Here is a 27,951-nt window from a genome sequence, read left to right as displayed (position 1 = left end):
TCAAAGCTTTTAGGTTAGAAGATTCTTAATGAAGATAAATGCGCTTATCTTCTATTTTTTATTGTTGCTGCTAATATTGAAAACAAAGCAGTTAGGTTAGTTAAATTAATTAATCTAATTAGTCGGGTTTTTTCTGTACCAAAATAAAAAAATTTAGACGACATAATGTAATTAAAATATTTTCGAGACATTGTCCAAAAGTAGTACTTGTGGTTTCATTGTGAAGGCGTCCTTGTCGTTCTGGTGCTTTCATTGTTAATATCTATCTCTGGATCACATTTTTGAATCCATCCAATTTCCATCACTGTGTTAGCATCCATACATTTGTCATGTGAAAATACGAATCGCGGCATTCGATATGTGTGTGGCATGCAAGCCTGCCCTACTTCACGTGCGTCAAAATCAAGTAGCTTCTGCGTTTCGTATGCGCAATTTTGCATGCAGAACCAAACAACCAAACCAATTCATGCTGCCTATAAAATTCCATTTACATTTTTGTTACCCCAACACGATGATTGCTCCTCATTCTCCCGAAAATCTATCCCTAATAAATGCCCTGTTTATATTACATGAGGAGACAAAACTATAACTTCATAGTATTTCGTTATAATCAATGCAATACCACAAAAGACACAACTTGCAGTAAGTTACTTATATGCCTGCTATCAAGCTCTCCATTCAAAATTGAGATACACGAAGATTATTTATTATTAAAAAAATAAAAAATTACACGGAATTCCTGAAATTTTCACTTATTATTTTGACATTTCCCATTTAATAATCCTTAAAAAAAAAAAACCTTTGATTACCTCTGACAAACCCCCTTCCCTCTAGTCGGATCCTTTGCGTTTTATGTGAATTACACTTGATACCTATTTGTTAGTGTTATTTTGTTTTTGTTTTAATCTTTGTTCTCAAATAAGTATGATAAGATAATCACGTATAATTTTTTTGACTGGCGTCATCAACTATTCTCTGAACATATAAGAAATTTAAACACAATTTATCCAAAAAAAAATAACATAAGAAAACTATTATCCGCACTTCACCTTTTGGTTTGTAAAACAGTTACACAAGAAAAAAAAATCCTTTGCAACATCCTCCCTCTTAACCAATATGGCAATAAAGTGCAGAAATGATGCCAAAAATAAGATACTAGGGCCTGTTTGGATACAAGGCTAGAAGTACTTGACGGGAAAAAAACTCTATTTAGAGTAGAGAAGCTCCCAAAAACACTTCTGACTTGTATTCAAAAAAACCTTAGTAAAATTAAGACAGCAAAATATGCATTAAACCAACAATGGCACAGTCATACACTAGACCAAATAAAAGAAGTTGCATTTAGAAATATCATAAATTGTCTGGCCCAAATATTGCGGAGTTGGTTTAGATCCAAGTTTCATGAAACAAAAAAGAAAACGGCACAAACTACTGGGTCAAAAGGGTGGTCAGCCTCCAGCCTGTTTGAAACCTGCAACAAAGGCAATCAAAGTTAATCAAAACATGAAATTTAGTCGCATAAGCATGAAATGCCTTTAAATCAAACAGCAAATCAAACAAATCAAGCTAACCAATGCAAGCTGTTCAAATAATATAAAGACACTCCCTGGAGGGACAAGAATTACAAATTCCCCTTTTTAGCCATTAAATTTTCATGCTATAAGAAGGAGCACCTTTTATACTCCCCAACAAAGTTCTGGATAATCAAAACAAACATTCATCTATTGTTTTGTATCTATGCTAGTTTCGAAAAGATAATCCTACTCACACAAGCATAACTTTCAGTGTCCACCTAGTCAGTTCGTCATCAATTTATGGAATAATAATTATGGCTGTGAGATGCATTATTCTCATAAATGATTTAGGCAAGTCAATCTTAAAATGATTTAGACAAGTCAATCCTAAACATATGGAATAATAATTTTGGCTGTGAGATGCATTATTCTCATAAATGATTTAGATAAGTCAATCTTAACTTCAACATGGATTAAAAGCTTCTTTTCAACTCAGACAATCAGCAAACAGGTCAACAATGAACATATGTTTAGGAATTTAGATCACTTAACGGCCTGCCATGGCCCATGATGCAATAACATCTGATCATCTAAATTAAATATGATGTAATGCCATAAATTTAAGTAAGAAAGACAAAATTCACATCATGGTTTCCCACTTTACTGTATTACAAATAAAGCAAGAATTATGATTTTGGCTCTGTACATTAGGTGTGAATGTTGCAAGAGTCCATCCTCAATCAAAATACACTAGAAATAGCAAAACTATAAATGTATCACATTGGGGGAGGGGGGGACTAAATCTATGTGGGAATCAAATCTACCTGGCACTTGGTCAGAACAATCCCTCAAAAAATACAAGTCATGCATTCAAACAATATTATAAACAGAGCAATAAATGTAATTGAGCTAGCATGATCCATCTTTTCCATATAAAATTGGTTAATAAAGCATCAGTAGCTGATTTTATAATTGATTTGTTTCTAGGAAGAAATTCAATTTACTCAGATATAAGCATACCTGTACAGCTACTTATATGCATGACATAGTCACAGCTACTTTCACAAGTAAGAATCCTCAGCTGTTGAGGGCTCTTTGACATTGGCATTCATCTCCCGTGCAAGTGCAACCGGTACCTTGCAAACCATTTTCAACAGGCTGTTCTGTCTGAATGACTGCACCAAATAGTTGAAATGAAACAGACCCAAGTTTTCTTGAGTTGCCAACAAGGTCTGTGCCACAGGATTGGAGACTACCACGACTATCAGGTGACAATTCATCAGATTGAGAGCTGCCAACATTTACCTCTGTTTCCAATGTTTTCAGCCATGGAAATGTGCTCTTCCCAAAGGAATTACCCATACACAGACGAGACATGTCAGTTGGATAATTGCAAAATCTTGATGCAGAAAATGCATCATGCCTGGCTCCCTGCATGCCAGCAGGAAAAGTACCATAACTCAACAATGCCTGATTCAGTTGTCCCATTGTCGAATTAGTGAATCCTGTCATAGGAAAGGGGTCTCTCTCTCCATTAGTAAACACCCCAGAATCATGAGCAGCTTTAATCCTTTTTATTGGGGGGAATGCTGAATGAAGTGCAGGTGTGGTTGAAACAAGTTCCACCTGCCAAGGGCTGACCCATTTTGCTATCTGCAAACCTTCAGGTTCATCCCATGTAACCTATGATGTTAAGATCAGAAGTGATAAATGGCCAGTATCAGTCATTTGAGAGAGAAAATAACTTCTTGAAGTACAATTTCTGACATAAAGTTTCTTTCAATAAAAAGAACATTGGCTCAAAAGACATAATACTGAGACTCAAACAAAAGAAATTAAGGGCAGGCAATAGATCCTCTAATTAAGAATTTCCCTAGCAAAAGTGCAAACACAAACACAGATAGAGACATGCATGAAGAAGAGAGAGCATCCCAGTAAAACTTGTTGAGAATTTGACATGGCATGTATAAGCAAGACTGACACACAGTAACCCAAAAAAGAAAACACATTAAGTGATCTTCTGATAAAGATTGTGATGAAGACTTTATTTGGTAGACTTCATTTCCACATTAAATTAAAAATATCACTCAAACTGAAAACAGATTACAAACAAAAATAGTATGCGTTGGTTTGATAAAATTTTGCTAATCATAAATTACCTCTTCTAACCCACACCCATGACTCATGAATTAAACAAAGAAGAAAGAACGACTCGGTGTGATCTCATACAAAAGTTTTATTTCACCACCACCAGTATCTGACTTTAAATCTGACTCACTCATCATTAAAATAAAACTTATGCAACCAAGCAAAATTCATAGAGAAAATAGCCTATGCACTCACTCATTATTAAACTAAAACTAATCCAATCAAGCAAAATTTATAGAGAAAAATAGCCTATGCACTTTCCTCTGTCATCCAATCACCCATTACCATATATTGAAAAAGTCATTCCAAAGATGATTTCTAGTTAATTTGACAATACATGGCTGTTGAACTAAATTGACAAATTTAAATACACATAACAGACAAACAAAAGAAACGTGGAGTTATATGTATATTATACCTGAAGCATACGCCAAAGAGAACCGCGCCATTGGCCATTACCGTGAAGAGCGACAGAAGAGACCGTACCCTGACACCACGACACCCTGGACGAATCATCTGTCTCCGCAGCGATCTTCACTCTAATTCCGGGACTCCACGCGACCTTCATTGCTTCATTAACCGCTTCAGTCTTCACCACAAACTCCGACCACCTTTCCTTCGGATAATAAACAACCTCGAACGGCATGTTCCGCGCCGCCAGCTCCGCCGCCTCGGCAACCACCTTCGCCGACAGCTTCCCCCTCCCGTCCCTCGAGAAAACCTCCCTCACCTCCTCTTCCTCTTCCTCCTCCTCCTCCTCCTCCTCCTCCTCATCCACCCTGATCCTCATTCCGCCTCTATCACCACCCTTCCCCATAGAGAAGCGCGTGGCGCGGCGAATTCCGACGAACAACCCTCCCCCGGAGTTCTTCATGAACACGACGACGTCACCGGCCACGAGCTTCTTGTTGTTGACGAACGTGCTCCAGCCGGTGGTCAGCAGGTGCCGCCGCGGCGTCCCGCGGTAAATGTGGCGGAACTCCCAGACGAAACCGTGCACGTCGGTGACGAGGAGGTTCTGCACCGGCGGGTCCGCCTGGAAGTTCAGCGGCGGGAAGATAGAGTCCGCGCAGAACCTCGGAACAGAAAACCCCCCACCGTTATTAGCATCAGAAGCAGTGAGAACCTTCGAGAAAGAAACGACGTTATTCTCACCGGTTTGAGCCGAAGCAGAAGCAGCAGCAGGAGCAACAGCGGAAGGTCCCGAAGCGAAGCAATCAGCGACAGGGTGAAGAATCAGCTTCGCGAAAACCTCGTCGGTGAGAGGATCGGCGAGGAATTGAACCGATTCGACGCGGCAGAGAACGGCGGGTTTCGAAAGAAGGAGAGGGGAGAGGTTTCTTGGAGCGGAAGAGGCTTGATCGAAGTGTCCCTGGGGGAAGTAGTAAACCCTAGAATGGAGGGTGGGGATCTCCACGGTGGTTCCGGCGCAGACAAGCCAGAGTGCAGGGTCGAGAACACCAGGCTGAGACGGAGGTGAAGGCGGAGGTTGGCGAGGCATCACGGAAATTGAATTCGTTACACAAGAGAGAATGCTAAGAGGGTTTGGTTAGGGTTTTGAAACATAGCAACGGAATGGAATGGAATGGAATGAGAATGAGAGTGTGTGAGAGTGAGTGAAAGTTTGTTGTGTCCAACTCAAGTCATATATAGGGGTCGGAGAGAACTCATATCGTAACAATAACAGAATCTTTTCGTCAAAAAATATTATTTAAGAGATACTCTAATCTTTTATTTAACCAATTCTCCGACTTTATCTGCTAGAAAAACTCTGTTTAAATTTGTTGCTCTCCCTGCATTAATTACTTCATTTAATATGGTACGGTTCATAAGTTGGTGACCATTTAATTTACTTTATTTCTATTAATAACGTGTGTACCAAATATTTAATTTAATTTAACCAGGGGAAAGGTCTCCAAATTCTTTTTTTTTGCCTGTACTTTGAACTGATAATTACTTTTAAAAAGTAAGAATATGAAATGTTTTATTTCTTTTATTCAATTTGTCCTTTAAGAAAAATGTTTTGTTTGAATAATACTACTAACAAACAGAGTAACAAACCACGAGTGAAGGTTCTGTTAAATAAGAACATGTTTTGAATCACTCTCAGCCAACACGTCAACCTGCAATTTGCAAATTGCACTGTGTCAATATACCAGGACTTGAACTCCGCGTGTCTCATAACGAGTGTCTTTGTTAAAGTTTTTTAATTTTATTAAATTATTAAACTAATTTAATGATAAGGAAGTTTATTTTAGTAGTGTATCATGTTTTGGTAATGTTTTTCTAAAATTCTTCTTCACTCAGTGTTAGTCTGAGCTTATAAATTTATAGTTTGTCTTTCCCATTTTTATTTGTACTGGTTTATCATAAATTCTTTCTTTAATATAACTTTACTTGTCTATTAGTTTAAGAGCCAATAATATTAATTCAATCCACTAACTTGTCAAATTACAATCATTTACTAGATTTTATTGGTTGTGGTTTTTTTTTTATCTCCCTGTGCTACTTCATTTAATATGTATATTTTTAAAATAGTTTTTTCTGACAAAAAAAGAAACAGTTATTTTATTCATGCAACAATAATGTTTTCTTTACGGGCATGCAAATGTAATTTTTTATACAACAATGTCTATTTCTCTTTTTGCACAATATTCATTACATCTCGTATTGTTCTCTTCCTCTTTTTTAACTGCATAATTTGTTGCAAGAGTTGTGAAAAATATATTTCTCTTATAAAAAATTGTCACGAAGTTGATATATATTTTTTATATAAACCACTATATTGTATAAGGAAGGGAGGGAGGTAACACATAGAAAATTTAACCAATAAGTAAAATATGTAAATGAATTTAATATTATACTTTAACCCAAAGTTTTAAGGTTATTGTTTATAGTCTTATTTTCACTTACATGATATTTAATTTTTTTATTCTTATTTTATCTGATGTGAAATTTTATTTTATATTTCTATTCCAATCATTTTTATTTTAAGTCTTTTTCATTTACTCATCTGAATGTTGAATAATGCACTCTTGATACTAATTTATTGAGCAATAGAGAGAGTAAATATCAAAAAATTTATACCAATAGATTATGAGTAACCATAAATGAACTTAACACTATACTTTAATTCAAAATTTTAATGAATATACTTATATTATTATCCTTATTTATATAATATTTAATCTTTTTATTTCTATCTAAGGTGTAATTTCATCTCATACTTATAATTCAATATACTTATATGATGTTTTATAGTGTGAAATTGATGATGGTTTAAATTTATTTTAGTATTAGTATAAACACATTTGTGATTTAATTGCATTAAGGTTTTTATAACGTAATATAAAAGAAGTGCCGAATACTTTTTTCTATCTATATTTGACAATGAAAAAAAAAAACATATACTCTTTCTTGCACTTCAAAATTCGAACCGGTATTTATTAATTACTACAAAAACAAGTGTAGTGTGAACTGTGAAATATTTTGTTTGAATAATACTGACAAACTGTGAGAATGTGAGAGGAATTAACATTTTGTGTTACAAGATATTTTCTGAATCACAAAAATGTCCTCAGCTAATACGTAGTTGTGGGCATATATTACTTTAGTGCAGATGGCACTTGCAACATGCATTATGTATTGTTATAGAGACTCGATCACTAAAATCCCTATAAGATCTGACTTAGAAGATAAGAAACAGTGTGATTAGTTTTTAGATAAACCGATGGAGCAAAACATTTTTTCACTTGAAGTTTTAAATCACAAATAACATTATTTACTAACAGGATCGACTGTCAATCGAATAAGTGTCATGCTTGTATAGTATTAAGTTTAGAATATTAATCTTAAAGTGGACAATATTAACAACACTTGTAGTATTAAATTTACCAATTATGATTTTATAATTATAAAAAAAATGGACCAATGAAATTTGAATCCTTCACTCCCACATGTGTATAGTGTATCCTCTATTTTTGTTTGAAAATATCAAACTATTCTTTTATCGTTATAAAACATTTATTTTGAAACTAATTTTACTTTTATGAAATGTCTATGCTGAAAGTTATTTTTTATTGTTATAAAATATCTATTTTAAAAAGATATTTTTTTTTTAATGTTATGAAAGACTTATTTTGAAAGTTATTTTTTTTTTATTTCAAAAGTTATTTTTTACTGTTATATAACACTTATTCTGAAAAAGAAATTATTTTTTATTGTTATAGAATATTTATTTTATAAGTTATTGTTATGAAATGCTTATTTTAAAATAATATAATATGAAAAGAATAATTTGAAATTTTAAAAAATTTGGGAGGTGGAGGATTCAAATTAACCCGATTTATCATGACCCATCCCAACTTGAGCCAACAAAAATGTAGACCGGTCCAAACCAAAACAAACTCAAAATTAGAACCAGACCAATTCATGTATCAAGCTAATCATCCCAACCCATAAATTGAGCCCATTTTAATTTTAATGCCCCTATTCACAAATCATAGTCACTGTTGGTAACAAAATGCTTTTGTAAGTTGTTTCTTATTATCGCCTTTGAGTTAGCACAGCAGGATTTTACTTGTAAGATTTATTCACCGATTTGTAAAATTGCTTGTTTGCTTTCAGGCTGATAGGATCAATGCTTTCATCTCTCTCTTTTTGAATATGTAATGAGAATGCCTGTGGTATGAGTATATAGTCAATTATTAGGGACCCATATAAAATTTCTGAATGTTTGAGAGTTATCACGTGCTTTCGGAAAATAGTCAATTATCAGGTACCCTCTGGTATGGGAATATAAGATCACTGAATATGTTTTAAATGTATGACACCGTACTTTGATGTAAAATTATTTTCTTAACATATGTGCATTAGTTTAAATGACAGATAAAATGAGACAGTAATTTTATTTCTATATTTTCATGTTTTATAAAGAATAACTAATGCGGAAGAATAATTTTGTTTCTATATGTGTTCAATATATAAAATTTTCTTACATTATTATCTAACGATAGTTTGACATTATGATAAATTAATTGTTAATTTTTAAAAATAATTATCTTAAAAGTCATATTAATAATATTTTTTTATTAGTTGATGGTGTAATTTTTTATAGTAACAATGAATGCATATTTAACTCTTTTATGATTACTAACTGTTAAAATTTGGAACAATAATAATTAAAAAATAAAGTCCGAACGCATCTTGCTAACGGAAGGAACAGCTAAAAAAACCCAGCAATTATTCTTACAATAAATTATTAGAAATACTACTCAGTATTATTTAATCAAATAATGGTATTTGGCAGCACTTGCTCTTAGGTGACTCTATAAGAGTCTCTACTTTTGCCGTTGAATGCAAAAAAAGATAAAAATGTTACAGATGATTTATGACCATACATGAGCAATAAAAGTTTCAAATATACGATAGCATTTATCATTTTATTTAAGGAACCATATATCATTTTTTAAAGAGTTATCATTCTTGTTTTTCAATAAAAATCAAACGCATCTAATTATGAGTATGTAGATAATTATTTAAAGAAATAACTTTTCCTTGTTTCGTTTGGAAAATGATTGTTTTTCTTAACACTCCAATCAAAATGATAAACAGGAAAGCGAACACTTAATTCTGTGACATTTCATCTTGGTCCAAAAGGCACACAAATCTAAATTGAAGGAGACGCCGTTTCTTACGAGACACGCACATCGTAACATAGTAATTTGCCAAACCGTACACGACACAGACGAGCATAACCGGCACCGTAACTGGTTTAACAGTCACCCTTTATTAAGAAGTAAAATTCCAAATCTTGTAACCTTTCTATTTATTAAGAAGTTAAAAATAAACGTATCTGCATTGCGTTGCTAGTTCCGAGTTCTTGCACTCGTTAGACCAATTCCTCGTCTTGACAACTTTTCCACGCACACCTTCATCTTCCAATCCTCCACCACAAACATGAAGACTCGTACCTCGACCAAAATCTCTGCAACGTGGATTCCAATTTTCTCTGTCTTTTCCTTCATTATTGGTATGCTCGTCACAAGCAGGTCTCTCTCTCTCCTCTATATCTTAACTTCTTCAACTATTGTGTTTTTTTTTTTTTGAGCTGTGAAGTTGGAAACTTGGGTTTATGGGTTTTGATTTTGAGAGAATTTAAAACATTGTGGTCCGATCCTGGGAATTTTCTTTTGGGTGCAGGATGTGGGACCCACCGGAATCAAACGGGTTGCTTACTGCGCAGCATCAGCGGGACCAACAACAGCTACAAGTGATCTCAGGGGATTGTGCAACCAAGAAGGTAATGTTTGCTTTATCTTCCTATTCTGTTTTTCACAAAGTGTTTCAATTTTTTATTTTTTATTTTTTGCTTTGGTTTTTTGAAATCTCTTTGCTTTTTCTCCATCAGATGCAGCCCAAGGATGCAGTGAGCGAATTGCAGAAAACCCATGAAGCCATTCAGTGAGTGCCACATAGAATCTGTTTCAATTTCTCTAGATTTGTTTGCAATTTAAGTTTTTTTTTTTAAAAAAAATTATTGATGTTTGTTTTAATTTCTTGGGAGGCATGCCAGAGCTTTAGATAAACAAGTTTCGATGCTTCAGATGGAACTAGCAGCAGCTAGGAGTTCTCGTGAAAGTGGGATCTCGGATTCAAATGCTTCAACCACCACTTCTGGGGAAGGTGCTCCAAGGAAGAAGGCTTTTATAGTGATTGGCATAAACACAGCTTTCAGTAGCAGGAAGAGGCGTGATTCCGTTAGAGAGACTTGGATGCCTCAAGGTAAAAAGAAAGAAATAAATAAATTTAAGAGTCAACCATAACGGCACAGAAATTTCTAAAAATACACCAGAATTTTTTCATCCCTATTTTTAAGGGGATAGTGGCCCTAATTGATTTCTAAAATGTTGTGTTGGCGTTTTGATCAGGTGAACAACTTCTTCAATTGGAACGGGAGAAGGGAATTGTTATCAGATTCATGATTGGTCACAGGTAATTCCAGTTAGGTCAACTGCTTAAAATTATCAAGACAAAATTTGGTGTGAATCAGGACAGAATTATAGCATCACCTTGAAAAAATAGTGTAGGGGAACACTAGTGTTATTATTTGAGTTAATATGACGACACAAAAAGATCGTTCCTGTTTGTTTACCAGAACTAAATTGTCTATGTTATGTTAATACTACTTATCTAACTGCTAGATAAAAAAAATGGTCGGCTTTCAAATGGTCATGTATTAATCAACTAAAGATTGGTTACTCCACTCTTTACCCTGGATTATCGTGGCACTTGAATGCTTACCTTAATGAACTATGATTGACCACAAAAGTGGCTTCTAATGTCAGTTGGATCTCTCTGCAGCCCTTTGTTAATCAAAGACTCTTACAGTATATCTATTTCATGTTCTCCCTTCCTTTCAAGTTTGAAAGCATATTGCTTAATTTCTCTCTTAGCATCAATACTCATTTAAGATATATAATTACTTGTTTTCTTCAGTCATTTTGCCTATTCCGTTTCCTTTATAGCCTATATTGTGCCTAAAGAATAAACATTTTCAAACTTAGCAGTTAAATTGATATTAGAATATTAGGGAGCATTTTTTAAAATATTGTGTTAATTATAAATGGTTTGACCATCCTAAAGCTAGAGGTATGAAGTTTACTATGGGTGCTTATTGCATTATGATTTTCATGAAGCAATTTAATTCTTCTCCCAGGAGTTTATCTTTATGGACTTAGGAGTGTGTGGTGTATTCTTTCTCTGTGAAAATTGTGATATAGGATGAGGAAAGGATGATCACATGTCTGGATACAAGAAGTGGCCAGCAGTGATGCTCCCCAACGCAAATTGAAATTAGAGAATAAAGATTTATACACTGAGAGTTCATAAAAAGAAAACTTAACATATTAAGATTGTATAGACTTGATATGCTATGATGTGTTATATGTTGATAAAACATAAAAACACTTATCCTTATTTATACTAATTATAACCTTAACTAAATAAGGAGACAAATCATGAGATAATAAGAATTAATCCTAAGAGATAATCTAAGATACTCTAAGATAAAATATTAATATTATGGGATATTTTTCATACACGCTAACTGTCTGTACTCTTCCTAACTTGTGAGACTGAGTTAGAAAGTTGGGTTTTTCCCAAATGGAAAAACTAATATTAATTTCCAAGTTCCGTCATTGTGGGCATATTCAAAACTTTTATCTATTTTACTATAATGTATTAGTATATAGCCTAAAAAGTGTTTCATAATATTTTATCTATAAGTGTTAACAACACACTCTCTAACTTACTTCTTACACATATCTCCTATTGATAAAAAAACTATTGGAAACTTCAAAATCATGAATGAAGGCTCATTAAATAAGGAGTGAGATCTACACAATTTGGTAATTTTCCATATATTTCAATTAATAATGAAGAGTGTGTTTAAAAGAGTATGTTGGATAGTACATTTCTCTTGTATTTTTTGCCCCCTTCAACCTTTCAATCCTGCGTATGTCCTTGTATGGTTGTGTTTTGCTTATTACAATTACAATGGTCCATGCACTAAGATATCCATGCCTTATTTACTTCTTGTCTTCTAAGTAACTTGATTGTGCACTGCATGCTTCATCTATTTTATACTTGAATATGAAAAGCAAGGGATCAAAATCTTAGAAGTTAAAACATCATATGATCAATTGTCTATTTGTAATTTTGTTAGATTGAGGTCTGTGTTTTTATTATTTATATGGCTCTAAGTATGAGATTTTATATTTTAACCTAGCAAGATCTGAAGGCAAAGGGGTACTATTGTAATTTAATGTCTTTCCCTTAAACTGCACATGCTCCTTAGCCATGTAACTCTGCACTGTTTGTGGAGGGATGGCTATTATTACCTGTGCCATTAAACTTTTTAATTAATATGTATATTATCCCATCTGAAAGATGAAGTGTATATATGAGTTGCTATGGTAACAAAATTAACATGGGTGATATTGTCATTGTCATCACAGTGCAACTTCCAACAGCATTCTAGATCGAGCTATTGACTCAGAAGAAGCTCAGCACAAAGACTTCCTTCGCCTAGTAAGGCAGATCTTTGTTAATAATAAAAAAAATGTGTGAGAAAGACATTGGATAATCTGACAGGAGTGTCATATTTGATTTTACTTTAACTTGTAGGAACATGTAGAAGGGTATCATGAGCTGTCTGCAAAGACAAAGATTTTCTTTTCCACTGCAGTTTCAATGTGGGACGCTGATTTCTATGTCAAGGTGGATGATGATGTCCATGTCAATTTAGGTACATGCTATCTCAAGATCCTTGATTTCTCTCTTGTTTCCTTCCCATTTCTTCCTTTACCACCTTCCTCTATCCCATTTCTCACCCAAAGATGCTTAAATATTCTGACATGTGTTGCTTTTTAGGTGTCTTGGCAACAACCCTTGCTCGTCATCGATCAAAACCCAGGGTCTACATTGGGTGTATGAAATCTGGACCTGTCCTTTCTAGAAAGTAAGTCCACTAGACTTCTATGTGTGTGCATAAAATATTAGTAAAGAGGCCACTCCTCTTCTATGCTCCTCATTGTGACTTTGTATTTTAGGGATGTCAAATACCATGAACCTGAGTTTTGGAAGTTTGGAGAAGAGGGGAACAAATACTTCCGACATGCAACTGGGCAGATATATGCAATCTCAAAGGATCTGGCCACTTACATTTCCATCAACCAGTATGTATATCATTTTTCGTGCAACACTTAACTGGCTATCTTCTGATCTCGGCACCACAACTGTGTATTTTGTACAGGGATTACCAGATGAGCAATTGTTTTCTGTATTTTCTGCCAAAGAAAATCTTTTAATATTGAATTAAGCCTTAAACTAAATTTGTCTTTGAGCAGAATGATAGTTCTGCATATTTTACTCAAAGCAAAATACTCATTTTGCAAGATTTGATTAAAATAAGAAACTTTTTTTTTCATAAACTTAAAATTTTCCTAATAGGAAATCTCAGTTCGGGGATCAGTCCATGTTTCTCATAGAATATTCTCTTACATATAGAAATTTCATGTGGAGTCTAATTATGATTGCAGGCCGATTTTGCATAAATATGCTAATGAAGATGTCTCACTTGGTGCATGGTTCATTGGTCTTGAAGTTGAGCATATTGATGACCGCAATATGTGTTGTGGAACTCCTCCAGGTATATAACCTGAAAATATGTAACCAGCAAACACTCGATACTGCAATATGTTCTTCAACTTAGTACTAGTATTTGTGACTTTGTTATGCTGTCACTAGATGACCGACTTACTATACATTTCAACAATTGAAATTTCTTCTAATATAGCTCTTCAAGTTGTTCTAGATAGAAGTTGCTTTGGTTTGATAAGCTTGAAGAAATCACTACTAAAATTTAAAGATGATCTGAAGTTCAACCAAGTTTCTCAGTCCCCTTTTTTCTTTTGGCCATGTTCTTATTTACGTTTAATGTTTTTGTAGACTGTGAGTGGAAGGCGCAGGCCGGTAACATATGTGTTGCATCATTTGATTGGAGCTGCAGTGGAATCTGTAAGTCAGTGGAGAAGATTAAATATGTCCACTCAAAGTGTGGTGAAGGAAATGGAGCAGTTTGGAGTGCTTTATTTTAGATTGTTTTTAAAAGGGAGATGGTTTTTTCTGGTTGGGAGAGGATATAATTGCAGCTGGGACAAAGACAAAGACAGTTTTCAGATTTGAGATTGAGCAAATAGGTATAACATGGAAGATCTCGTAAACTATTCAAAGCTGTGGAAGCTGAAGTTGGCAATTGCATGGATGTGGATTTGAGGATACCTTCCAGTCTGTTCTGTTTTGTTTTTAGTCTGGGAGGTATGACAACTATTCTCGGTGTTATGTAACAAAGTCTGTTCTATTTTTGTAATTCTTTTTTTATACGCCGTTTTTGTTCTTAGTTGGGTCGAGATCGATTATTATGCCCTTTGTAATGAAAAACAATGTATTCATAGTTCTGCTAATATGTTAAGTGTGATTACTATTTTGATGTAATTAAAGGACAAACTTTAGAAGCGGTAGATATTCAAGTTTGATTATTGCTTTAGATAGAAGGATGGCTTTAAAAATTATTTCCAACATCATAAATCTCTAAATCTCCAAGCCACTAACGAAAAATAAAATGAAATAAATATTGACATCAACAAAAAGAAACAACTTTAACTATTTCCACAAACGTATTTTTTTATATGACTTAATTAAGTTTTTTCGTATATGAAATATAGATCGTTTTTAGATTATTACTTAATATATTTTTTTTTTCAACAAGTACTGAAAAAAAAAAAGTTTCAGTTTCATTTTAGTACCTGTATCGTCTTCCAGTCAAGTGATGATATAACACACGGAATGTCACATTATCACGGTCATTTCATTGCTACATCAATACTCCTTGAATGATGTGTCTATTATATCATTATTTAACGAAAGATAATTAACAACAAGTAATAAAATAAAAATGAATTTTTTTCAGGTAGTTATTTGACAAAAAAATGAATTTTTAGGTAATAATTTGAAAATAACTTATTTTTCTAGGTATGAAAAATTTATTTAAGTCAATCTGAAAAATAATTTTTTAGTTAACAAATGATAAGAAGGATTTTTATCAAAATAAATAATTTAATTTCAGATAAAATGATAAATGATAAATTTTATTATTTTATTGAAAATATCAATAAAAATCGTAATTGTAAATTTAAGTTATGTTTAGAAGCAAACCTTATAAGTTAATAAGAAAAAATAATTTCTCAAACACTTTTATTTGATCAAATATTTGTAAACTTGTAAAAAAAATTAAAAGTTAATTAAAATAACTTGATGACCATATATGTAATTTACTTTTATATAGACTTAAGAAACTTTATCTTATTTATTTTTTAAAATAATTTATCATTCAAAATAAGAAATACATTAAATTAATAAAATACTTTTTATTGGTAGGAATAAAAAAATATTATTTGAAATTTACAATAATTTACCTATCAATTTATCATGTTTAATTAACTGAACTGGATTAATAAGATAGTATTAAAGGTGAAATTAAAAAGTTAAGATACGTATATTTAATATCAGACAAAGCTAAAATAGAATCTAACAAGATCAAATCAGTGAGATATATATTTTGGGTTCAAAGGATACTGAAGGAAGAGCCCGGGAAAATATAACATATTACATGTGTACATTAATTATAGACCGCAAAACATCAATTATATATGATTTAAATAAGTTTTTCATGTCATATATTAAATAAGTTTTTCATACTTGAAAAATAGATCATTTTCAAATTAGTACCTAAAAATTCATTTTTTTTTATCAAATACCTATATGAAAAAAAATTTAATTTAATTTTACTATCTGCAGTTAGTTATTTTCTGTTAAATGATCACGTTGCGTCTGATGGAAGATGACTAATGCAAGTAATAAATATAAAACTAATTTTTTTTCATGTACTTGGTTGAAGAAAAATATATTAGATAGTAATAAGAAAACCACCAATATTACATATATGAAAAATTTAATTAAACATTTTTATATTATCATATCTTAAAAAATAATATAAAAGAGCAATGCTTGCTGCAAACAAAACAAAATGTGTAGCAGCATTGTCATTAGTCTGATTTTCATGAGTACATGAAAGCCACCACCTCGTGGGAAGAACGCCACCACCACCACAACACTCTGTTTTACTACTCGCACATAAAGAGTTTCTGATTCTTTAAGTTTTTTAGTTCCATTACCACTGATATCCATAATATAATACTTTTGAATGTGATATGTGTGATACCAATTTGTTTTTTATATTATAAAAAGTAACTCGAGATTTACTGTTCTCTCTTCTCATCATAAAATATGTTTATCGGTGAGTGGTTACCGTGAAAAAAATTATCATCAATAACTTCGCAAATAATATTTTTTCAGCCTTGATTTAACGTCCTCAATAATATACTCATTTTATTTTTTAATATATTTTCCTTCTTAGAATTTATTAGAAATTACAGAGACTTGTTAACTAAGAAATAAGACCTCAATTTATAATTTCTCAAAAATTTAGTTAATAGTAAAGAGTATTTAAAAGAATGTATTAGAAAGTATAATACTGATATTTTTCTAAACAAATAAAAGTTCACATATGCATGTTATTTGTTTATTACAACATTATTCTTTTTTCCTAAATTTTATCAATTTGATAATTTGTTTTGCCTCATTTTTTTTTCATTTTAAAAAAAATAAGCACATCCATCCACACACTCATTTTAAAAATCATTTGATTGACAAAGGACCATTTCACAAATAAACTTTGAAAACACAAAAAATTAAAACAAAATGATACAAAAATACAATGGACTAAAATAATATTTTTGTTTATAATTATAGGTTAATTTAATTAATATTATTAAAAGAACTTATTTATATTATAAAAAAATAAGTAATGCACCATTGATAATAATATAAATTATAGTTATTATCATTAAAATCATAAATCATTATAATAATTATCCTAAAATTCATAACAAAAAATTTATACTTATATTATAATATATACACAAAGAATACTTACATTATAATAAATAATAGTAGTAATTAAGAGGAGGAAGTATTGAATAAAATGTTTGGATTTTGGGTGAAAATGAGATAGTAATCTTCGTGTTGGATCGCGTCCTCCGTCTTACCGGTTTCAACGAGGCGGCGGAGAATGGAAAACGCCGACGTTTTCTTGGGCTTACACGACTTCCTCGAGCGCATGCGGCAACCCTCCGCCGCTGAATTCGTCAAAGCAATCAAAAGGTTTTTTAGTTTTCGCCTTTCTCTTAGCTCTTAATATGCTTTAAGTTGCGATCCGTTAGGAGTGAATGGGAACCCTAACTAACGAGGTGTGATTTTCCGCAGTTTTATCGTTTCGTTTTCGAACAATGCTCCTGATCCCGATAGGGACAGTGCCACGGTTCAAGCTTTCCTCGCGAAAATGGAAGCGGATTTCAGTGCTCATCCACTTTGGGCTGGTTGCTCCGAAGAGGAACTCGCAAGTGCCGGTGAAGTCAGTTTCTGCTTAACTCATAACACTGGTTGCTCTTCATAAATGTAGATATTTCAGTTTTTACACTAACTAATCAATTGCTCCCTGAGTAACTCTACTGTCACCTCACATTGAACTTCCTAGTCTGACTTATATTGTTATGATTTATTATATTTACTCTGTCGTGAACTGGATCTTGGGATGATTGAATTGGCCTATTGGGTTATTCATACCATACAGTCTCTACAACCCGCTTATTCTTTCATGTCCGATTTCTAGGTTTTTTTGTTTTTCCATAATGGTGAATTCTGTAAAGCACAAATGAAGATTCAAAGTTTAATAAATAAAAATTAGAATTGAAGACACTAGGCAGAAGACGTAAATGTTAAGGAAGACTAGCGAGCCTGCCAATAGCAGCAGTATTATAGCACTTATTTATGAATTGCAGTGCTGGGATCGTGTCTGATAATCTGAGATGATTCTAGCATTTTTCATTCATAAAACCATTGAATTTGAGTGAGATGTTCATGAGCACCAGAAAGCTAGTGGAAATGAACTAATGAATTCTCACCTTAAGGCCTGTTTGTTTGTGTCTTTTTAAAGAAAAAAAAAGTGTTTTAGTGATTTGAAAAACTTGTTTAAGATTTTTATTATAATTGGATACGTGTTTTGAGGAAAGCAATAAAAGCATAAAAGTTTCTTCTAGTGTTTTAGTCAGAAGTTAAAAAAAGTAGTTTTTGAGGGAAAAAGGCTCTGAATAAAGCATTATAATGAAAACACTTTTTTTTCAAAGCTTATTCAAACGGACCTCCAGTCACTCAATCTGCCAACCTAAACACCCATCCCTACCATTTTTATTATGAAAGTAATTTTAGGAAAACTCATACTTTTTTGGTTTAATTAAACCATGGTGGTTATAGACAGGTTAAATAAGTTTCAATAGTTCATGTAGTTTCTTCTGAAATACAACATGAATTCTTTCAACTAGGGAATTGAATGCTAGCTCCTGCACCTATGTACTTTGTTACTCATAGAAAACATTGTTCTGTATTTTTCTGGTAAATTCTGTTAGGATATAGTGTTTCCTATTTGTCTGATTGCTTTACCTGTGTTTTGTTCATATACAGGGACTTGAGAAGTATGTTATGACAAAGTTATTTGCTCGTGTATTTGCTTCACTTCCAGATGATGTAAAATTTGATGACCAACTTTCTGAGAAGATGGCTTTGATTCAACAATTTATTCGACCTGAAAATTTGGATATCAAGCCAGCATTTCAGAATGAATCATCATGGTTGGTGAGTCGCATTCAAAACTAATTTTACCTAGCTCTCTGTATACAATTGTCAGCTAAGCTCATTTCCTCATGTTAGCAGCATTTTGTCACTTAAAAAGGGACACTAAGTGTAATTTTTGTTTAATGAATTCTTCTATTGTTTACCACTGTTGCTAAAACATCAATCACAAATGCTTCTTAATTCTTCCCATGTCTCTTGTTTGGTTTTTAATGTAATTGTAAATCCTTTGGTGTTGCTCATAAACCAGGTTTGATGGATAATATTCTTGATTGCCCAAATTTTTCTTAAATTTTTTTTTTCTGTTTGATGTATCTGTGGGCTCTTACTAGTCATTATATCCATTTGTAAAAACAGAATTTGTTAATTGCTGGCAGAAACAGTGGAAGAATTCTTCCTAATTTGTATACTTCTGTTCTTATGATGTTTTGGCTACTAAATATTACAAGTTTGACTTCTTCGTGGTTTTCTGTATATACTCCTGTTTTCAATAAATCTTATATGTTGTATCATTCTTATGATGGCAGCTTGCACAGAAAGAATTGCAGAAGATCAACATGTACAAGGCACCCAGGGATAAACTTGTCTGTATTCTGAATTGTTGCAGGGTTATTAGCAACTTGCTGCTTAATGCTTCGGTTGCTTCCAGAGAGAATCCTCCAGGAGCTGATGAATTTCTTCCTGTGCTTATTTATGTAACCATAAAGGTAATCCAATGTTCCATTACAAATAATACATGCATAATTTTCGAGTAGAAATAATTTGGCTTGATAGAATGAAGTTATTACTTCCTGCACTTTCTTTAAAATTATGGGTATGACTTGTGAATGTGCACTTCTATATTTATTTTTTCCTTTTTTCTATTATTTCATTTTGCTCTGTTTTTCTCACTTGTATTTGTACAAATAAAGCTTGTAATTCTTTGATGTTATGTAAAGTCACGTGTGACTTATTTCACAAGACAATGGGCAAGTTGGTTACAGATTAAAATAAAATGATTCTGATGTGGAATAATTTAGTGATTATTTTAGAAATTTTTAAAAAGCAGAAGCTAGTTTATATTTGTTTACACTCATAAAAATCACATTTCTTTTAGAAGAAAGATGCAACTGATTTTATGATAAGCTATTCAAAATAGCTTCTGATTTAATGAAACTTTAGATTCTTTTCAGCATCTGATTATTTGAAAAGTTGAAGCAAATACATGAAAAACAAAAAAAAAAGTTATTATTTGTTACAAAAGAAGTAATTCTTTTACGAAAAAGCTGTAATGAACAGACCCAATATTTGATGTGGTTTTTGAAATATCATCTTGCATCCACTGGTCCAGTTATCATGGCATGACCATATTGCCCATTAGTCATCATGGCAAATGATTCATTGAGCCGCCCATGGTGCTGAGCCATATGACCTTTTCTTCTGAAATTTGCTATCAAATTTATTTGATTTTAGTTTTTGCTCAAAACTGAAGAATGATGAAGCTACACAAGTCAGACCTCTGTGAGAGACTATATATACAGTTGTATATGGTGTTAGTGCATCCTAGAAAGATGGAATTTGTCTTTATACATGGCTTACCAGAACTTAGAAAAAAAGAATGTTAATTATGAAGAACAACTATATATTCTCATAAAAACTATTGTTAAGTTCCATTTTAATGTAATATACATTTTTCATTTTACAGTTTAACGATATCTTCTAAATGATATACTATGCAGGCAAACCCTCCACAACTGCACTCAAATCTACTGTACATACAAAGGTTTAGACATCAATCTCGATTGGTTGCAGAAGCAGCATATTATTTTACAAACATGCTCTCTGCTGAGTCATTCATCTCTAACATCGATGCAAAAGCCATTTCAATGGATGAAGCTGAGTTTGAGGGAAACATGGAATTTGCTCGTGCTATGCTTTCAGGTATTTCGGCTGATACACAAGATCCTGGTTCACCTTATCAAAATAATGGACATCATACAAGAGCAGAACCCACTAAGCACAAAGCTTTGATTGATCATAACGACCCTGCACTACGAACTCCATCATCTGTTGTGAAATCAGAAAGCAAGAAAGTGACTTTTGCAGATGAATCATTGATCACAAAAGTTCCATCCCTCTCAGATTTGGAGAATAAAGGGGCAAGTATGATTTTAAAGGAGGACAAGTTGAATGCAGTTTTCGGGGAGTTTCCATATTTGTTTGCTAGTGTAGGTGACCTAACAGTAGGTGATGTTGAAGACCTGCTAAATAATTACAAACAACTTGTTTTCAAGTATGTCTCTCTTTCCAAAGGGTTAGGAATCTCTCCTACATCTCTTCCACCATCCAATTCCCAAGATAATTCTGAAGGCCATGCTGAAGTAGATTCTTCAGACGGTGGACCTCTAGATGACAATAATAAATCAGAAGAATCTATTGATACAACAGAGGATAGTTCAGATAAAGTTTCACTTGAGGAGAGGAAAATTGAATCTGGTCTGCCCAAGGATGAGCCAGTTGCTCCTGAGGGTGATGCCCCCCCTTAACTAATCGAAACTTGCTTCAACCGTTTTCTCCCACACTATATACCCCATTTTTTTCACCTATTTTTCCTGTAAAATTATTTTTATGTTGTCCGTTGTGTGGTAACTACGCTCTTTCCTTATGTTAGGGATGGCTATACCATGACCACTATGCCTTTGTAACATTGTTCTTTAATAGATTTTAGAACTGCCACAAATAGTTACATTTGCTTTTGCGATGGAAAAAGAATGCGAAGATGCAAATCTGGTTTTGTTCGATTAACCCCATGTACATTGAATATTGATTAACTGATATTAGCTGGGTCGGATATGTATTAATATACTCCTTACCTCGTTATGCAAGTTTTGTTGGAATGTTGGATGTGAAAACTCAACATAAATGGTGGTTCTGTCTATCTCACAGACGTTTGGTTAATGTCTTTAAGTTGAGGTTTCACCATCTGTTCATGATGGTCTTTTATTGTTGCAATCCTAATTCCGTTCCAAAGTGACTGTAATATGCAAGAAAACTTGTACCTACAGCCCAGATGGGGGACATGTTGGATCTTAACATGTACAGGATTGCAAGTTTACTATCTTGAACGGGTAAATAGCCAAGCCTATGCCCTTTAATTATATGTCTCCTACAGTTTCCAGGGCTCAGTTGCAAGGAATGGATTGACGGTTGATTTAGTAAATTATTTCATTTGCCTTTTTACTTAGTTCTATATTTCGTTTCCTCAAGAGTAAACTGCAAAATACGTGAAGAGCCTACGAATCACGGAAATTGGGCCTCAGGGCTGGAAACCAAGATCACCCTCCCCTGATAGGCTTTGACTTCCTGCACTCACAAATTTTATATTGTCCCCCATTATCTCGCACCGACTAGCTCTAATCCATATAGAAAGGAAGAAAATTAAATAGATATGAGTGAAAGGACATAAAGCATATACAGTTAATAGTTTCTTTTCCATGTTTAAAATGAAGGGGGCTTGATTGGAAATTTGGAGGAGATACGTGAAATCTTGCCCACCATATCAACAGAATAGCGTATGCTTCATTTGACTACGCTGGATAGCACCATTACCTTGTCTCTTTCTCTTATATTCTTATAATAAGTTTTATTCCTTTAATAATGCAAGTATTATATAAGGTATACCACATGCACATTAACTAATAGTTGTGGCCAAATTGTGTGAGTGAGATCGATTCTTGAATAAATAATCCTATTCCTAACCTATAGTTGAGTTTTCACTGTTCTATAATATTGTTCAGGGTCAAATAAACTTCTTCTAATTCGTACAGCATGCCAAATGAATTTCTTCGGTAAACGAGAAATTAATTGGACTTTTTGAATAATAATCAATCACCAAGTACGTGTGGTGTGGCAGAGAGATCGCAGTTCAAAGACATATATGTCCTCTTCTTTAAAGACAATCTTTGGTAATAACTATGCTTAGGTGTTTACGAGTAGGTTCACTTTCACTAGCAGGTTACATGCATGTTTCACTTTACTATTGTACTATCATGAATAATTGTTTGTTATTTTTTCGAGTTTCGTTTCGTTTTTCCCTTTATTTTGGGACACAATCTACTAAGTTTTTGGTCTCTTAACACACCTTCAATTTCTCGATTCCAAAAGCACGGTAGTTATGATTTTTGATTGAGAACAGTGAAAGTTGATTCCAAAAGCAATTTCCCTTGCTTCTCTTCCAAGTTATTCAGCCATGATAATACAAAGCAAAATAATATTATGAGGAAGGAAAGTGACATGATCACATGACCAAACTAACATTGATAGGAAAGTATGGGAAACAAAGCAACTGCAAATAGCCTCCAATTTTCCACAATTCTAAGCTCTTGGTTACGTCTGTTCTCCACAACCACAAGTAAATTAATTATATAACACGGATGATTCTCTACTCCGTTGAATGTTGTCAATACATTTTACAGGATTTTCAGTTAAATATTAAAGCGCTTAAGAATTAAGATATTCATCAGATACAAAAATAAATAATTGGAATTAGTGTCAAAAACCTGAAAGTTTCTTTACTTTTTTTAGTATAAAAAAGTTTGCTTATATTTTATAATACAACCATAACCCCACAAGATATCAAAGGTGTGCGATCACGTGCTTCACACATGTAGACATTCATGGCATGTCGGCCGCAAACAGCTGCATCAAGTCTTCAACCAACGTTCCCAATCAAATTTCTCTCCACGTGATTGGTTTCCCGTTTTAATTCTTTCTATTAGTTTAATTTGTTCCATTCTGATTTTGTATGTGTTTGAGAAATGGATAAATTAGTCAAAACAAGATGAAAGTTCCAAAATTAGGGAAAAGTTAATTAATTGAATCAAGGTATTAAATAGAATTCGTTGTTGAATTAGCTGATAAATTAGTTCTTGAGTGATTAGTAATCTACCCATTTCGAAAATAATAGATGTTGTTTCAACTTTAATTTTTTAATTTTTGCAAAGTGTTTATTCCTTTCACCAAAAATACTGAAATTTAATTAAATAAGATTTATTTCTCCAAAATTATTATACTTGTTTTTTACTTTTTGATCAAATAAAATTTGTTTGAAACGGTAATTTTTTCTTTTACAATTTTGAATTTTAGTAATAAAGATAAACATATTTTACTAAAAAAAATGCTTCATATTAAAACAATAATCCAAAAAAGTAGTTTGATAGTGACAATGATGGCATAGTTGGATGAAAGACTACTTGGATCCTCTCTTTTAGGCACATATATAAGTAGAAAATGTCTCAAACAATTTTTATTGATCAGCATCAATAAATGGCAAAAGTGCCGATTGAGATTATACCTTAAACTTATCATGATCTCTATGTATACATGGCACATGATTCAAAATGGCATCAAGCACTTAGACCATTTAATGAAGTGTGTATCTCATTTTCGTAGTGACTTTAAAAAGCGCATGAATGGGCTCAAAGAGAAAGAACAACTTAAGGATGGTTGGAGAACCCTCCTTACAAATTATAATGTTCAAGAAAGTACTTAGTTGCAAATAATATATATTGTGAAGGCAAAACGAGCATGTTGCGACATTAACTTCAAAATTTACCTTTTAAAGTCTTCTCACATGTCTATCAATATCAAAACAAACACGTACACAAAAAGTTACAGCAACATGATAATGGCAAATGAAGTTCATGAACACAAATATGAATAATGAATTAGAATGCTTAACTAAAAAACATTGTTATATGTGTACTGTTATATCTTACCTCCTTAGAAACATCTCATATCCCATTGGCTGTGTGCCTACTTATGCTTAAATCCAATTGATAACTTGACACTTTCTTAAAAAGATATTGAACAAGCGAATTCATGTTACCAAAGATAAAGATTAATGTGATTTTTTATTTTGGTAGTTTGATTTATAATCATGATACCATATTGGCATGGGACCAATATGGAAAAAAGTTCAATATATTGTTATTAGCTTCGCGATTCAAAAGAATTGAAGCTTTCAAAATGAGTTTTGAGAAATAATAGTATGTTTTATTATCGATACACATCACTGCTTTCTATCACTTTTGTTAACAAAAATGGTGATGTGGTGCTTGAAAGTGAACACGTGTAAAATGCTGATAGTACCATGTCACCACTTTTTATAATTTTTGTTAACGTTCCAGATATTAAAAACATAAATATAATTATTTTAGTAGCTTGATTTGTGTGAAGCATTGGATGGAAAATGTGGTAGTAAATAAGCGGGGGTGATGAGAAGGTAGGACCACAGCCCGCAAAACACGCGAACAAGATTACCACAGTTTGACTGTGTAATATAAAGTCAAATCTCAAATTTAGAATTCATCTAATCTACTACCCCCCCTCACCGACCAGGTGCACTTTAAATTTAATGACCATTCAATAGTTTATATTTATTTACATTTTTTACTAGTATTACTTTCTCAACCAAACAATTGATGTTTTAAAGTCTAATTAATACTTTTTTAAAATAACACTATTTTAGTTTAAATATAATAATATTTTATTTCTACTAAATTTTGGTTGATCGCTAGTAGTAAAATTATCTTTCTCAATTATATATATATATATATATATATATATATATATATATATATATTTCATTTATAATGTTCAAATATAAGATTTTGTTTAGAGAAACTAAGTCCAATTCTATAAAAGATATAAAAAAAATTAATATTTAATAATACTAATTTCAAAACTCAAGTTTAATCATCATTTAATGACTTTAGTTTGTGACTGTATTTACTGTAGTATTGAAATTTTGACTACAATAAATGTCTGTTTGTTTTATTGTATAAACTAATGCTTTACATTGACCTATATTTCAATTTAAAATATAATATTTAAATACTTTAATTTTAAAAAAGTTTAAAAATCAGCAAATACATTTTAATTGTATTTTAAATCATTATCATATTTTATATATTAAACAATTTTATTTCGTTAAATAGTTTATATTTTTCTTTTTAATTATTAATTAAATATCATACATAAATTATTATAAATTTATTATATCTATTTAATTTGTATGATAAAAAAATTTCATCTTATAATACTTGTCACTATTACTAACATTATCAATAGGTATTGAATTATAAAAATCAGAAAAAAAATCTTTGCAAACACCGAGAATCCTTATTAAATGCTGGGTTTGAAAATTTCTTATATAAATCAAATTGCAGGCATGCAGTAGAGTAACACCAGTAATTATTCCAAATTTTCGACGGGTTTTGGTGGAAGGGACTGAATAATGATGATAAATCAGCGTTGTAATTATCTAAGTTTCACACTGTCCAAATTATTCCACGTTTGTATTATGTTCAGAGTACTCAGTCAGCAAAATAATAACATATTACCCATGCATATCCTAATACTTTCCAAGTCAAAAAAATAAGCAACCATTAAGTAATAATTACCTAGAGTGGACCATAAAGGAGGGGGACAAGTGGTAGCTCAACCTATGATTCTACCACTAGAGCAGTGTGTGTACCTTACTCCCATCCCATTATCAAATAGGTTAGGATTCAGATCTCACCAGAGAGAGGAGAAGAGATGCAATTGCAAGCTGGAATCATTAGCCTCTTCAAGACATAAATCTGTATTGAAGGGTTTAATCAGAGAGACAAAACCTGATCTTGAGCTAAATTCCAAAGAAAACACCAATATACAATTCTAGAGTAGTGGTCCTGTCCCTTTGATGCTTCTTGTACCAGTCTTCCATGAGGCTCCTTCTTTGCAATGATCCCTTTCATTCTCTTTTGTCTCGTTGCTCATTGTGCTTCCATTTCTTTACTCCCAGTAAAAAGGGTTGTCACAAAAAAACACACATGAGCTTGCACATATTTGACAAGCTCAAACTCTCAAGACCTGGCCAAAGCCAATTGCTTTGAAATTTTCCTAATTTTTTCTTCTCTCACTTTGATCTTCTCTCTCTCTCTCTCTCTCTCTCTCTCTCTCTTTATATATAAAATTGGTCCTCTAAGATGGGTAATGAAAACCATTACCACCATCAGTTTTACTATCAGAAAAGCACATTCCTTCCAATGCTTTGTTCAAGGCCTTCCATCAAAGAGGTGACTCTTCCTCGATTCAGAGACCCTTCTGCTTCTTCTGGCAACGACCCTTTGTCCCCAAGAATCAGTTGTATGGGTCAGGTCAAGAGAAACAACAAAATAAGCGGCATTCCACCCTCTCATAGACTCACTTTCACAACCAAAACCGACAACACCAACAGAAACACTACCTCCTCCCCTATTGTCAAATACTCCAAGCTCAAAAAACTCTTCTCTGGCAAGAACTTTATTATTAGCACCCCAAAAACCACCACAGCCACCACCACCTTCTCAAGCTGCAGATCAAGGCATCAAGAAGTTTCAGATATGCCCAAAAACCAAAAGTGTCTTAGCAACAATGTTGTTTTCAACAAAAGCATTGAGGAAATGGATCCTCCTTTGCCTGTGGTCAAAAGAGTGTGCAAATTGGAAGAACCAAAAGAATTGGATAGTCTCTGGAAAAGAAGATCAGGTACGGATAGGCCTGCACTCAAAAGTTTGCAGCTTCAACAGATTAACCATCCAAGGATTTGTGTTCAGCCTCCAACTGTTTGATAGCTACTATGGGAACACAATCAAATCAACAGATCCAGAATTGTACTTTTTTATAATTTTATTTCTTATTCAGATTTTGTTAGTTACATTAGATACAATGTAAATGGTTTTCTTTTCTCTTTTTCATTCTCATGGCTTCCAGTTTCCTAGTGTTGCTTGATTGATTGATTTCTTGAGGGCATCTCACATGGCGGCGATGCAGAGTTTCAGGGTCATGTTTGTGTGGATACATCAGTGAATTGGTCAAAGTCAAACGGTCAAAATTTTAAATATTTAATGCGTTTAATTAA

The 27,951-nt window shown here is 32.8% G+C and overlaps 4 protein-coding genes across 5 annotated transcripts; 3 read left to right on the top strand and 1 right to left on the bottom strand.

Moving 5' to 3' along the window:
* Positions 1 to 1,023: 1,023 nt before the first annotated feature.
* LOC102662128 (auxin response factor 17) lies at positions 1,024 to 5,300 on the bottom strand. The gene is made up of 3 exons (XM_006578927.4): positions 4,081 to 5,300; positions 2,535 to 3,197; positions 1,024 to 1,471 (listed from the first exon to the last, which is right to left on the bottom strand). Exons 1-2 carry the CDS (start codon positions 5,161 to 5,163, stop codon positions 2,592 to 2,594), a joined length of 1,689 nt encoding a protein of 562 aa, XP_006578990.1. The 5' UTR covers positions 5,164 to 5,300; the 3' UTR covers positions 1,024 to 1,471; positions 2,535 to 2,591.
* Positions 5,301 to 9,302: 4,002 nt separating this feature from the next.
* Positions 9,303 to 14,717, top strand: LOC100776715 (beta-1,3-galactosyltransferase 7). 2 transcript variants are annotated; one of them, XM_003523421.5, is made up of 11 exons: positions 9,303 to 9,712; positions 9,864 to 9,963; positions 10,072 to 10,124; positions 10,237 to 10,445; positions 10,592 to 10,655; positions 12,680 to 12,752; positions 12,849 to 12,969; positions 13,095 to 13,182; positions 13,274 to 13,399; positions 13,763 to 13,872; positions 14,172 to 14,717. In XM_003523421.5, exons 1-11 carry the CDS (start codon positions 9,621 to 9,623, stop codon positions 14,318 to 14,320), a joined length of 1,185 nt encoding a protein of 394 aa, XP_003523469.1. In that variant the 5' UTR covers positions 9,303 to 9,620; the 3' UTR covers positions 14,321 to 14,717. The 2 variants fall into 2 exon arrangements, with proteins under 2 accessions (XP_003523469.1, XP_006578989.1); XM_006578926.4 differs by having other exon boundaries at positions 9,375 to 9,712; positions 10,228 to 10,445.
* A 2,566-nt stretch (positions 14,718 to 17,283) lies between these two features.
* LOC100792686 (vacuolar protein sorting-associated protein 9A) lies at positions 17,284 to 21,747 on the top strand. Its single transcript, XM_003522545.5, has 5 exons — positions 17,284 to 17,504; positions 17,607 to 17,754; positions 18,861 to 19,031; positions 19,556 to 19,735; positions 20,747 to 21,747. The coding sequence occupies exons 1-5, from the start codon at positions 17,413 to 17,415 to the stop codon at positions 21,551 to 21,553; spliced, it is 1,398 nt and encodes a 465-aa protein (XP_003522593.1). The 5' UTR covers positions 17,284 to 17,412; the 3' UTR covers positions 21,554 to 21,747.
* A 4,694-nt stretch (positions 21,748 to 26,441) lies between these two features.
* On the top strand, positions 26,442 to 27,951 carry LOC100776177 (uncharacterized). Its single transcript, XM_014774997.3, has one exon. It carries the CDS (start codon positions 27,038 to 27,040, stop codon positions 27,659 to 27,661), a length of 624 nt encoding a protein of 207 aa, XP_014630483.1. The 5' UTR covers positions 26,442 to 27,037; the 3' UTR covers positions 27,662 to 27,951.

This window comes from Glycine max, chromosome 4 (genome assembly GCF_000004515.6).
Source record: "Glycine max cultivar Williams 82 chromosome 4, Glycine_max_v4.0, whole genome shotgun sequence".
In the NCBI taxonomy this organism is placed as follows: Eukaryota; Viridiplantae; Streptophyta; class Magnoliopsida; order Fabales; family Fabaceae; genus Glycine; species Glycine max.
Note: the sequence above shows the minus strand (reverse complement) of the source record. Positions and strands in the feature narration are given on the sequence as shown.

Coding starts and splice junctions, on each gene's coding strand:
- LOC102662128 (XM_006578927.4), bottom strand. CDS start 5,163: ATGCCTCGCCAACCTCCGCCTTCACCTCCGTCTCAGCCTGGTGTTCTC. Junction 3,198..4,080: donor CTCTTTGGCGTATGCTTCAG/GTATAATATACA, acceptor TTAACATCATAG/GTTACATGGGATGAACCTGA.
- LOC100776177 (XM_014774997.3), top strand. CDS start 27,038: ATGGGTAATGAAAACCATTACCACCATCAGTTTTACTATCAGAAAAGC.
- LOC100776715 (XM_006578926.4), top strand. CDS start 9,621: ATGAAGACTCGTACCTCGACCAAAATCTCTGCAACGTGGATTCCAATT. Junction 9,964..10,071: donor GGGATTGTGCAACCAAGAAG/GTAATGTTTGCT, acceptor TTTCTCCATCAG/ATGCAGCCCAAGGATGCAGT. Junction 10,125..10,227: donor AAAACCCATGAAGCCATTCA/GTGAGTGCCACA, acceptor ATTTCTTGGGAG/GCATGCCAGAGCTTTAGATA.
- LOC100792686 (XM_003522545.5), top strand. CDS start 17,413: ATGGAAAACGCCGACGTTTTCTTGGGCTTACACGACTTCCTCGAGCGC. Junction 17,755..18,860: donor AACTCGCAAGTGCCGGTGAA/GTCAGTTTCTGC, acceptor GTTCATATACAG/GGACTTGAGAAGTATGTTAT. Junction 19,032..19,555: donor AGAATGAATCATCATGGTTG/GTGAGTCGCATT, acceptor TTATGATGGCAG/CTTGCACAGAAAGAATTGCA.